We start from the raw sequence: 12,237 nt of genomic DNA, 5'->3' as shown, positions 1-12,237 counted from the left end.
CTTGAACATCAGGAAGTTCACGGTTCACGTATTGCTGAAGCCTGGTTTGGAGAATTTTAGGCATTACTTTACTAGCGTGTGAGATGAGTGCAATTCTGCAGTAGTTTGAGTATTCTTTGGCATTGCCTTTCTTTGGGATTGGAATGAAAACGGACCTTTTCCAGTCCTGTGGCCACTGCTGAGTTTTCCAAATTTGCTGGCATGTTGAGTGCAGCACTTTCACAGCATCATCTTTCAGGATTTGAAATAGCTCTACTGGAATTCGATCACCTCCACTAGCTTTGTTCGTAGTGATGCTTTCTAAGGCCCACTTGACTTCACATTCCAAGATGTCTGGCTCTTGGTGAGTGATCACACCATCGTGATTATCCGGGTCATGAAGATCTTTTTTGTACAGTTCTTCTGTGTATTCTTGCCACCTCTTCTTAATATCTTCTGCTTCTGTTAGGTCCCTACCATTTCTGTCCCTTATCGAGCCCATCTTTGCATGAAATGTTCCCTTGGTTTCTCTAATTTTCTTGAAGAGATCTCTAGTCTTTCCCATTCTGTTCTTTTCCTCTATTTCTTTGCATTGATCGCTGAAGAAGGCTTTCTTATCTCTTCTTGCTATTCTTTGGAACTCTGCATTCAGATGCGTGTATCTTTCCTTTTCTCCTTGGCTTTTCACTTCTCTTCTCTTCACAGCTATTTGTAAGGCCTCCCCAGATAGCCATTTTGCTTTTTTGCATTTCTTTTCCATGGGGATGGTCTTGATCCCTGTCTCCTGTACAATGTCATGAACCTCATTCCATAGTTCATCAGGCACTCTATCAGATCTAGACCCTTAAATCTATTTCTCACTTCCACTGTATAATCATAAGGGATTTGATTGAGGTCATACCTGAATGGTCTAGTAGTTTTCCCTGCTTTCTTCAATTTAAGTCTGAATTTGGTAATAAGGAGTTCATGATCTGAGCCACAGTCAGCTCCTGGTCTTATTTTTATTGACTGTATAGAGTTTCTCCATCTTTTGCTGCAGAGAATATCATCAATCTGATTTCGGTGTTGACCATCTGGTGATGTCCATGTGTAGAGTCTTCTCTTGTGTTGTTGGAAGAGGGTGTTTGCTATGACCAGTGCATTTTCTTGGCAAAACTCTATTAGTCTTTGCCCTGCTTCATTCCGCATTCCAAGGCCAAATTTGCCTGTTACTCCAGGAGTTTCTTGACTTCCTACTTTGCATTCCCGTCCCCTATAATGACATCTTTTTTGGGTGTTAGTCCTAAAAGGTATTGTAGGTCTTCATAGAGCCATTCAGCTTCAGCTTCTTCAGCATTACTGGTTGGGGCATAGACTTGGATTACTGTGATATTGAATGGTTTGCCTTGGAAACGAACAGAGATCATTCTGTCATTTTTGAGACTGCATCCAAGTACTGCATTTTGGACTCTTTTGTTGACCATGATGGCTACTCCATTTCTTCTGAGGGATTCCTGCCTGCAGTAGTAGATATAATGGTCATCTGAGTTAAATTCACCCATTCCAGTCCATTTTAATTCGCTGATTCCTAGAATGTCGACGTTCACTCTTGCCATCTCCTGTTTGACCACTTCCAATTTGCCTTGATTCATGGACCTGACATTCCAAGTTCCTATGCAATATTGCTCTTTATAGCATCGGACCTTGCTTCTATCACCAGTCACATCCACAGCTGGGTATTGTTTTTGCTTTGGCTTCATCCCTTCATTCTGGAGTTATTTCTGCACTGACCTGCAGTAGCATATTGGGCACCTACTGACCTGGGGAGTACCTCTTTCAGTATCCTACCATTTTGCCTTTTCATACTGTTCATGGAGTTCTCAAGGCAAGAATACTGAAGTGGTTTGCCATTCCCTTCTCCAGTGGACCACATTCTGTCAGCTCTCTCCACCATGACCCTCCCGTCTTGGGTTGCCCTGCAAGCATGGTTTAGTTTCATTGAGTTAGACAAGGCTGTGGTCCTAGTGTGATTAGATTGACTAGTTTTCTGTGAGTATGGTTTCAGTGTGTCTGCCCTCTGATGCCCTCTTGCATCACCTACCATCTTACTTGGGTTTCTCTTACCTTGGGCGTGGGGTATCTCTTCACGGCTGCTCCAGCAAAGCACAGCCGCTGCTCCTGACCTTGGATGAGGGGTATTTCTTCCCACCACCCTTCCTGACCTTCAGCATGGGATGGCTCCTCTAGGCCCTCCTGTGCCCGCACAGCTTCCACTCCTTGGGCGTGGGGTTGCCCCTCCCGGCCGCCGCCCTGGCCTCGGATGCGGGGTGGCTCCTCTGGGCCGTTGCCCTTGACCTCGCACGTGGGGTAGCTCCTCTCGGCCATCGCCCTTGGCTCGGACGCAGGGTAGCTCCTCCCGGCTGCTGTTCCATTAGAGCTTATAATTTAAAATTTAACAAAATGTGATCACCATTGTGGCTTACTTTGAAACTCGTGACACATGCACATTTATAAACTTTATATTTTTCCTATTTGAAGTGAATATCTAAATATAACTTTGCTTTTTTTTTTTTTTTAATTTTTTGGCCACACCACATGGTATACAGGATCTTAGTTCCCCGACCTGGGATTAAACCCATGCCCTCTGCATTGGAAATGTGGTGTCTTAATCACTGGAGCATCAGGGAAGTCCCTTAAATTTGGAAGTAGTTACGTGTATTGGTGATCCAGTTCCAAATGAATATTTTTAGTATCTTTGAAACTCACTGGTAATTGATTTTCTGATGCCATCATACTTTCTTCTCGTATTAACTGCCAAGGATTCAATTTTGAATTTGGCTTTAACAGTTCCATTTTAGTTTAGATTGTCATTCACTGTAACTCAACTACTAATTAGTGACCATCAAATGCAGGGGGTTTGTGTGATCATAATTTTTCTCTAAATTTTTAATCTTGGCATTCAAATGCTGAGTAATTTTTATTTTAGTAAATAGCACATTTATACATTTGGATAATCACTGTAGTAGTAATACTATGTGACTCCATCAGCCACTTTGCCCTAAAGTAAAGCAAAATTTAAAAAAAGATTGTTATTCATACCATGGAGTATTCTATTTCAAACCAGCACAGGAGAGATATGAGCTAAGAAATTCTTTTGATGATTGTTCAGCTGCATGTTATAATTTACATCGTAATTTACTTCATCATTTTGTTTGTGTATGTATATATAAACACAAACACAGACACACACCATGCAGTTATTTAATGGATGGATAAAAATAATGTTAATACAAAGTAGAAACTGTTTTGTCCTTTTTCTATGGGACTTCTTGTCTTTTCCCCAACAACCCCCAATAAATGTCTTAATTGGCAGATTTCTTTTTGCTTGGTATAGAAAATGGCAAACCACTCCAGTGTTCTTGTCTGGAAAATTTCATGGTTGGAGGAGCCTGGCGAGCTAGACCAATGGGGCTGTAAAGAGTCAGACATGACTGAGCAACTGAGTGCTATACTTTGTATAGTTGATGTACAATATTATATGTTACAGGTATACAATATAGTGATTCAGTTTTTAAAGGTTGCACTCCATTTATAGTTATTATAAAATATTGGCTGTATTCCCCCAGGCTGTACAATATGTCCTTGTAGCTCATTTTATACCTAATCGTTTATACGTCTTAATCCTTTACTCCTATCTGTCCCTCCCCCTTCCCTCTCCCCACTGTTAACACTAGTTTGTTCTCTGTGAGTCTGCTTGTTTTTTGTTATATTCATTAGTTTGTTGTATTTTTTAGATTCTACAAATAAGTGATATCATATAGTATTTGTCTTTCTGTCTCACTTATTTCACTTAATACCCTACAAGTCCATGCACGTTGTTGCAAATGGCAAAATTTCATTCTTTTCTTAAGGCACATGATCAGCATTAGTTGAGGTGATAATGCTCCCGTTTTGTATTATTTTTTTCTTTTCTAACTTTTTATTTTGTATTGGGGTATAACCAATTAACAGCTTTGTGATAGTTTCAGGTGAACTGTGAAGGGACTCAGCCATACATATACATGTATCCATCCTCCCCTAAACTTCCCTCTCATAGCTCATGGTGTATATATGGACCACATCTCGTTGCTTCCACATGTTGGCAATTATAAGTAATGCTGCTGTGATCATTGGGGTGCATATATCTTTTCAAATTAGCGTTCTTGGTTTTTTTTTTTCCCAGATGTATACTCTGGAGTAGAATCACTGGGTCATATGAACACCTTGTCCCTTCATCTGGATTCCACTGTGTGTTAACACCACCATGCCTTCTTCCTGGCAGCCTCATCTCTCTCTCCTGTGTGTGTGTCACCAGCATGCCACACCCCTCCACCCCCCGCCAACCCATCTGAGTCATGACACTTCACCCTAAACAAGGACATTCTCCTATATGACCACAGTACAGTTCTCACACTCAGGAAATTCAGCATCGATACAACACTGTTGGATGTGATATTGTCCATGTTCAAATATCCAGTTGTCCCATTCGTGTCCTTTATGGCTTGTGGAGGGAGGAGCAAGGCTGTCCAGGATTTAAAGAAATATATATTTATTTATTCAGATGCGCCGGATGTTAGCATGGCATATGACCTCTCAGTTATGGCATGTAGGAGCCAGTTCCTTGACCAGGTATGGAACCTGGGCCCCCTGCATTGGGAGTGTAGAGTATTGGCCACTAGACCACCACAGAAGTCCCCAGGATATTATTTAGAATCATGTGTTGCATCACTCAGATCTCCTTAGTTTCTTTTGATGTAGATCAAGTAAGTCTCCAGTCTTTTGCTTTTCTTTCATCACAGTGACATTTTTGAAGAGTCCAGGCCAGTTATTTTGTGGAATGTTCCTCACTTTGGACTTACCTGTTTCCTCATGTCTGTCTGTCTATTATATATGTCTGAAAATTCATCTATGTTTATTTTTGAGACCCTGCCTACAAACAGATTTGTTGAAAATGTTAAAACTGATTTTCTGTATTTTTAAAATGTTTTTAGGCAGAGGAATATTTTCAGTGGAATAAGTTACCATGTGGCATTACTTCCAAAAATAAAATTCCACTCCACACAATCAGCATTAAGCCATCTACCATGTGGTTTGGAGAAAGAACCAGAAAAACCAACATCATTGTGAGGTAAGCAAGCAGTGTCTCTGGAGAGAAACCTTGTTGTTCAGTCACTAAGTCATTTCTGACTCTTTGTGACCCCATGGACTGCAGAACACCAGACTTCCCTGTCCTTCACCATCTCCCAGAGCTTGCTCAAACTCATGTCCATTGAGTTGATGATGCCATCCAACCATTTTATCCTCTGTTGCTCCCTTCTCCTGCCTTCAATCTTTCCTAGCCTCAATGTCTCAGTGAGTTGCCTCTTCATATCAGGTGGCCAAAGGATTGGAGCTTTAGCTTCAGCATGAGTCCTTCCAATGAATATTCAGGACTGATCTCCTGTAGGATTGACTGGTTTGAACTCCTTGCAGTCCAAGTGACTCTCAAGAGTCTTTTCCAGCACCACAATTTGAAGGCATCAATTAAATCAATGCTGTAAGTGCAGTCTAGTCTAAACCCACTCCAGTATTCTTGCCTGGAGAATCCCAGGGACAGAGGAGCCTAGTGGGCTGCCATCTACGGGGACACACAGAGTTGGACACGACTGAAGCGACTTAGCAGCAGCAGCAGCAGCAGCCTAAGCCCAAGAAGAGGATCCATTACAATTGTGGAAAATAACCTCTGAAATTTGAACTCTGTTTGAACTAAAGAAATGCTGCTTCCAAACCTATCTATTGGCCAGTATCTCCCAGAGTCTATCTGCATTAGACAGACAAGAGGGTTAGAGCTGAGGTGTCTTGCTTGGCGGGGAGTCATGAATGGATGTTGTAGCAAGTAGAGCCCTTGGTGGAGTAGAGGAGCCCCGCACTGATCATTATGTTTTAGCAGATTTCCTTGATGTTCGCTATTCAGAATGTCTACAAACATTTTATTTCTGGAAAGGGCTCCCCCTGTGCCAGGAAGAAATTACTGATGGTAGGATGATTTCGCACTGCAGTAGCCTGCATGAAAAGACTTGACGTTTAGAACTTAGTTTTGATCAAGTGACCTTTAATTTTGTGTTTGCATCTCCCACCAGGACTGGAGAGAGTTCCTACAGAGCTTGCTTTTCTTTTCATTCCTCCTACAGTGAGGTAAGAGGATCCCATAGGCTCAGAACCTTGGCAGCCTTCGTGGCTTCTGGGGGCATCTCTTTTTTCTACTGCTCGATGTGGCCTGTGGCTTTTCCTAAAGAAATGTGGGGAAGACATCTCAGTGAATGAGGTATGTCACTAAGTCTGAAGGAAATTGCTGATCATCACCATTTTCAACCGAAACATTAAAGAAAACATATGATTAAGGTTTTCTCTCTGCCTTGCTTTCTAAATTTGAAATACCCCACTCCAATTCTGTTTACTTGTCATAAAAGCATTGTAAATCTTACACAGCACATGGAACTATATTCACTGTCTTGTGATGACCTATAATGGAAAAGAATCTGAAGCTGTACACCTGAAATGAATACAATACTATAAATCAGCTATAGTTTAATAAATAAAAGTTAAAGGCTAACAGACAAAAAAAGTGTCCCTAATGAAGTCATAGTTAAGGTAAAATACTCCATTATACAACACAAGGAATATAGTCAGTACAAGTGGAGTATAACCTTTTAAAATTATGAATCACTACATTGTATACCTATGACACATAATACTGTACATAAACTATACTTCAATAAAAAATTGAAAATCTTAAATCTTCTTTGAAAAAGTACTTCAATGAAAAGACTGAAAAAATATCTTAAATCTTATTTGAAGGAGCACTGCAGATAAAACCTCATGATATGCTGCCTTGTACTGGCCAGATTCTTGGCCCCTTCTGGATTTTGATCGTACTGAAAGCCATTTACAAAATAGTCCTCAATATTCAGAAGTGTGGAAGAACAAAGCTGATTGGGGTATACACTCTGTCCTTAGTAGGGATCAGTATAGTAGAATTACTCAGTTGAAGAGGACTTAATATGGTTATGTGAGGATACTTTTTATATAAGATATTGACCTACTAGGATGGGAGCCTGACATACGTAATTTATTTGCAAAATTTTCAAGCATTTCCAAAGTAAATGCTAGCATCTTACAAGTGCAGGGGTTTAGTAATTTCATATATTGGAGAAAAAGCGAGATCAAACCTGGCTTTTTATGATACTTTGTCATATATGATTTTAGTTTTGCCATTTCTGCACTTAATGCATTTCCCTGATAATGGTTATTTTTTGTATTGGAGCTACACAGATACAGCTCTGCAGGACTGAGCTGTGGGCATGGTAATGATTTGAACAGTTCCAGTTAATGATATTCTTTAAAAAAAAATTTTTATTGAAGTATAGTTAGTTTACAATGTTGTGTTAGTTTGTAATGTATAGCAAATTCACTAATGTAGTGATTCAGTTATTTGTATGTATGTATGTGTGTGTGTATACATTCTTTTTCAGATTCTTCTCCCTTATAGGTTATTACAAAATACCGGATACAGTTCCCTGTGCTATACAGCAAGTCCTTGTTTATCTATTTTATACATAATTGTGTGTATCTGTTAACCCCAAATTCATAATTTATACCTCTGCCGCCCCCTTTCCTCTTTGATAACCATAGGTTTGTTTTCTATGTCCTTTCTTCCCCCGCCCCAAGTATTATTCTCATTATTTGTGGATTCCTTATTACAAACCCACCTGCTCACTGACACTTGTATGAACCCTTACATCAGTGTGCCTGGTGCTCTGTGGTCCTTTGCACACATGTACACTCGGGAAGCAAAGGATTGGACTCGCCTGACACGCACATTCCTGACTCAGGTCGCACATGGTGGCCTCCTGCCTTCGTGTTTCAGCTCACAGACTGTAAACAAGTGTCCTTTTCACTATTTGCTGCTGCATTTTCCACATTTTTGTGCTTTTGGGGTGATTTTCTTGTTTGAAAGAGCCCCCAGGTGTAATGCTGAAGTGCTGGCAAGTGTGCCTAAGTGCAAGGAGGCTGCAGTGTGCCTTATAGAGGAGGTACCTGTTTGATTTTTGTTCAGTTGTGAGTTACAGAGCCACTGGCCGTGAGTTCACTGTTCATGGACCAACAGTATATATTATGTAAGATATCTTTAGAGAAACTCACATAAAGCAAGATTGTGTATTTGATTGGTTGACAAAGTGCTGTGACTAGAGGCTCACGAGAACCCTGTAGTTATTCCACCAGGAACAGCAGTCCACTGTTTGCAGTGACTTTATGGACAAGCAGGAGAGTGTACTGGGTGTCGGTCTCCCTAAACTGTTTCTGGTGTGTAGGTCTGACCTTCCTTTTTTCATTCTTATTCCCTTCAAAAGCCTCGGATTTCTACCAGCCTCAAATTTGGATTGATTATACAAATCATATAGGTTGTGGGCAGGTAACAATGGTTTTTCATTGCATGCCTGCTCCAAAAGTGCAAATGAAATTGTTTATGAAAAGTAGCCAAAGGAGGCAATGGCTCCCCACTCCAGTACTCTTGCCTGGAAAATCCCATGGACGGAGGGGCCTGGTGGGCTACAGTCCATGGGGTCGCTAGGAGTCGGACACGACTGAGCGACTTCACTTTCACTTTTCACTTTCATGTATTGGAGAAGGAAATGGCAACCCACTCCAGTGTTCTTGCCTGGAGAATCCCAGGGACGGGGGAGCCTGGTGGGCTGCCATCTATGGGGTCGCACAAAGTCAGACACAACTGAAGTGACTTAGCAGCAGCAGCAGCCAAAGAATGGATCTTTGTCTTTTCCCTAGGCTTAATTAAGGTTCCTGTTTTGTTTTAATCCAGTTATTAATAATTGCTGAGTTCCCTACCTCTTGTGGTGCTTTACTTGAAAAAGTTGGGTGCTAATACTCAGTCTCCCCATGTGCAGAAATAAATAAAAATCTTTGCATTGCCATGACCAACTCCTAATAGTTTTACTGAATATTTAACCATGTGGTAGGTACCAGGCTAAGCACTTCACACGTATTATGTCATTTATACGCTTAGATGAAGAATCGAAGAGACATGAGGTAACTTGACTGAGATCACAAGCTCACCAAGATCTAGTAAGTGACAAAGCACAAGCCTGTCTGGGTTGTTAAGATGTTTTGAGGAATGGTGAAAGTTCTTGTTTAGCATTCCGAGCTTTGCAGAGGGTATTCATGACATGACATGTTTGCATGTCATTGTCCTTGTTTAGAATAAATCCTGAGAACAAATTAGGCAATCTCAAAGGTGTAGTTCCTCTTGGTGTATTGCTAACAATTACACATCAGAGGAAAGGAATGCAGTTTGAAGACCTTGTTTCCTTGTGCATATTACTCAACTAAATCCCAACTTCCTGGAAGGAGAGGTATTTACTATGGGTGAGTGACCTAATGAATCACTATGGGTAAGGAAATTAATGTCGTATGGAGGACAGAATCTCTGAATCCCAGTCATTAGTTAAACTCACACCTTACTGGCAACCAGAATCACTGCTTCCCAGGCCCCACTGCAGCTCGGTGTTAGGGGATCTTTGGGGATAGGGCCTGCACCTTGTGCATCTCTTCTTGAAAGGTCCTGGACACACCTCAAGTGCAGCCGATGTTGGGAGGTCTCTTGAGAGACCTCAGCTTCTCCTCGCTTTGCTCTTCTTTAACACCCAGGGTTTTCATGGGAGAGATAATTGATGCATTTTGTTTTCCTTCTTCCAGATTAAAGATTTCTTGAGCTACATCTGTCCTGTGAATGTCTATCCAAACGTCATCCCGTTGGGCACAACTATGGATAAAGTTAAAGAAATGTGAGTGGGCTACCTGTGGCATTTATGTTGTTGAATGGGATGGACCTAGAGAATAGTCTTGGGCTGAAAGTGGGAGCAAGGATGTGAAACAGGCTGGTTAGGGGCACACTGGCTTTCTTCAACCAAGTGTATTCTGCATAATCCTAAAGGCTTCTGGCAATCTGGCAGAAGGAAGCTGCTGCGATACTGAAATTCCCTGAATGCCAGAAGGTGTTCCTCTATTAGTTACTAGTTAGTAGGCTAAGGACCTGCTTTTCTGCAGTGCAAGAACAGTTTTGCTCTCCCCAGTCCTACAATTAGATGAGGTCTACTAGGTTGTTCAAATGCTTGTATTTACCACTTTGTTATAGGAAAGTGATTTTTGATTATTAAACATTGCTTTTCTGCTTTTAACAGTAGTGGCTTCCCCCGCCATAGTCAGGTTTTCATAACCTCTATAACACTTACATTCCAGCAGCTTTTCCAACAGGAAAAATAAAATGCTCATATTATTTCAGCTTAAAGCCTTTATGCCGATCTTCCCAAAGTACTGAGCCCAAGTACAAACCTCTTGGAAAACTGAAGAGAACTAGAACAATCCACCTAGACTCAGGTAGGAAGAATGACTCTGACGTCATGGATATGGGTTTCCCTGCAAGGCTGCTTTTCAGGGTGCTATGGTCTGGGGAAAGCTGTCTTTGTGGTGTCTTCTGAAGTATAAAAACTTAACTGTTGATGAAGTCCAATTTATCTAATTCCTTTTATAGCTTTTGCTTTTGGTGTCATATCTAAGAAAAACTATTGCTTAATCCAAGATCATGAGGATTTACTATCATATTTTATCATTTCTGGGTCAATTTTGACTTTTCCTTATTATAGGTTTTATTTTCTCACCTTTCTACACACCTATTGGATGCCGTAACTACATAATGGTATATTTGATCTTTGTCATTGTACATTTATTTTGAACTTTTCCATTTTATAAATATTGTGATGAACATTATATGTTAAGTCTATTTCACAGCTCTATTATTATTGGGTTAAATTGAATTGTAGATATTACAGTATTTATATTGTCGTAGCATAGAATAATATGAAAATAAACTTCTAATAGCATAGAAATTTTACTTTTTTTCAGACACATACAGGTGAGTTAATGTGAAAATGTTCTGACAGATTATTTTTAGAGTTGAAACATACCATGATACTGTTATAGTCACTGATTCAGAAGAACATGAAGCTGTCCAGCTTTAGAGGTGATACAAACACATTCCACAGAAAGGTAACTTTGGCACATTGTGAAGGAGCTATAACAAATGTATTAATCCCTGGCTTAAAACGAAGCCATAACTTGGACATTGGGATGACTACAGATACAGCAGCTAGACATCTTTAAGTCACCGTAAGTCCTTTAGAAGATGAGAAGATAAACAGTTGGTTGTTTGAACAATTGTCAGTTGTAACAGAACCCTGGACTTTAAGAGCTGGGTTTCCTCCCTTAATCAGCCTTTCTGGTTTCTTGACCTTTGCGTTGTCACACATCTTCTCCAGGCCTGTCTCCTCAGTGGTAAGATGGGAAGCTTGATGATGGTTCCTATACCTCCCTTCCCCGTTAAAGCAGCTTTAAAAAATGTAGTTTTAAGCTATACCCTTTGTCACTGGGGAAATAGTTAACTTCTAATTACCTGCTTCTTAATACCAGCTTCACCACTAGAATAGTAAGTTACCCTATCCAGTAAGCAGTCTCATGAGCATTCCATTTCATTCTTCAAGCTCAGGTACCATCAGAGGGCAGGAAAATATTTGTTTCCCCTTCCCTAATTCCACGCCATGTCATTTTAACTTATGTAGAGTTCATTCTTTATGTAAGATTTCCTCATTTGCAGGATGTACGTGGACAGGGCTCACTTCAGGCCAGTGCAGCATGCTTGAGACAGTAACGTGACACCAGACGTGGCTTACTCGGTATTTTGGTTAAAGTCTCCTGTTCCCTCCGCCCCCTCCACGTCTCTCATGGCCTTGTGCACTTGGCACAGGCTGCATGGCAACGAGCAGACACTGGGTGCTACTCACGGTCCTGGGGGCTGCTGCGATGGCAGGATCAAGGTGCTGGCAGGTCTGGGTCTTGGTGGGGGCCCACTTCCTGGGCTGTACCACTTTCTCACTGTGCACACACATGGCCTTTCCTTTGTGCATGGGCCTGGAGAAAGTGAGAAATCTGCTTCCTCTCTTCACAAAGACACTAATCCCATTGTATGTGTTGCCTCCCCTTCCCGACCATAAGCTAATTATCTTCTAAAGGTCCCACCTCCAAACACCATTGTGGAGTCAGAAATAAAGAATTCTGAAAGGACCACAGACATTTAGCCTGTAACATGCATGAATTATTAACGGATATAAAAAAATGTTCACAGAAGGAAAA

The 12,237-nt window shown here is 41.0% G+C and overlaps 1 protein-coding gene across 3 annotated transcripts in view; it reads left to right on the top strand.

Moving 5' to 3' along the window:
• The window catches only part of DCLRE1C (DNA cross-link repair 1C), a 49,463-nt gene that overhangs the window by 22,942 nt on the left and 14,284 nt on the right, over positions 1 to 12,237 (top strand). For all 3 annotated transcript variants that reach the window (XM_060397385.1, XM_004014239.6, XM_042230578.2), the window contains 4 exons: positions 4,989 to 5,125; positions 6,117 to 6,171; positions 9,748 to 9,836; positions 10,334 to 10,428. In XM_060397385.1, the coding sequence (XP_060253368.1) occupies positions 4,989 to 5,125; positions 6,117 to 6,171; positions 9,748 to 9,836; positions 10,334 to 10,428 (376 nt within the window). The remainder of the gene's footprint in view (positions 1 to 4,988; positions 5,126 to 6,116; positions 6,172 to 9,747; positions 9,837 to 10,333; positions 10,429 to 12,237) is intronic.

This window comes from Ovis aries, chromosome 13 (genome assembly GCF_016772045.2).
Source record: "Ovis aries strain OAR_USU_Benz2616 breed Rambouillet chromosome 13, ARS-UI_Ramb_v3.0, whole genome shotgun sequence".
NCBI classification, from domain to species: domain Eukaryota; kingdom Metazoa; phylum Chordata; class Mammalia; order Artiodactyla; family Bovidae; genus Ovis; species Ovis aries.
The sequence above is the reverse complement of the archived record's forward strand: the minus strand, read 5'-3'. Positions and strand labels throughout refer to the sequence as shown.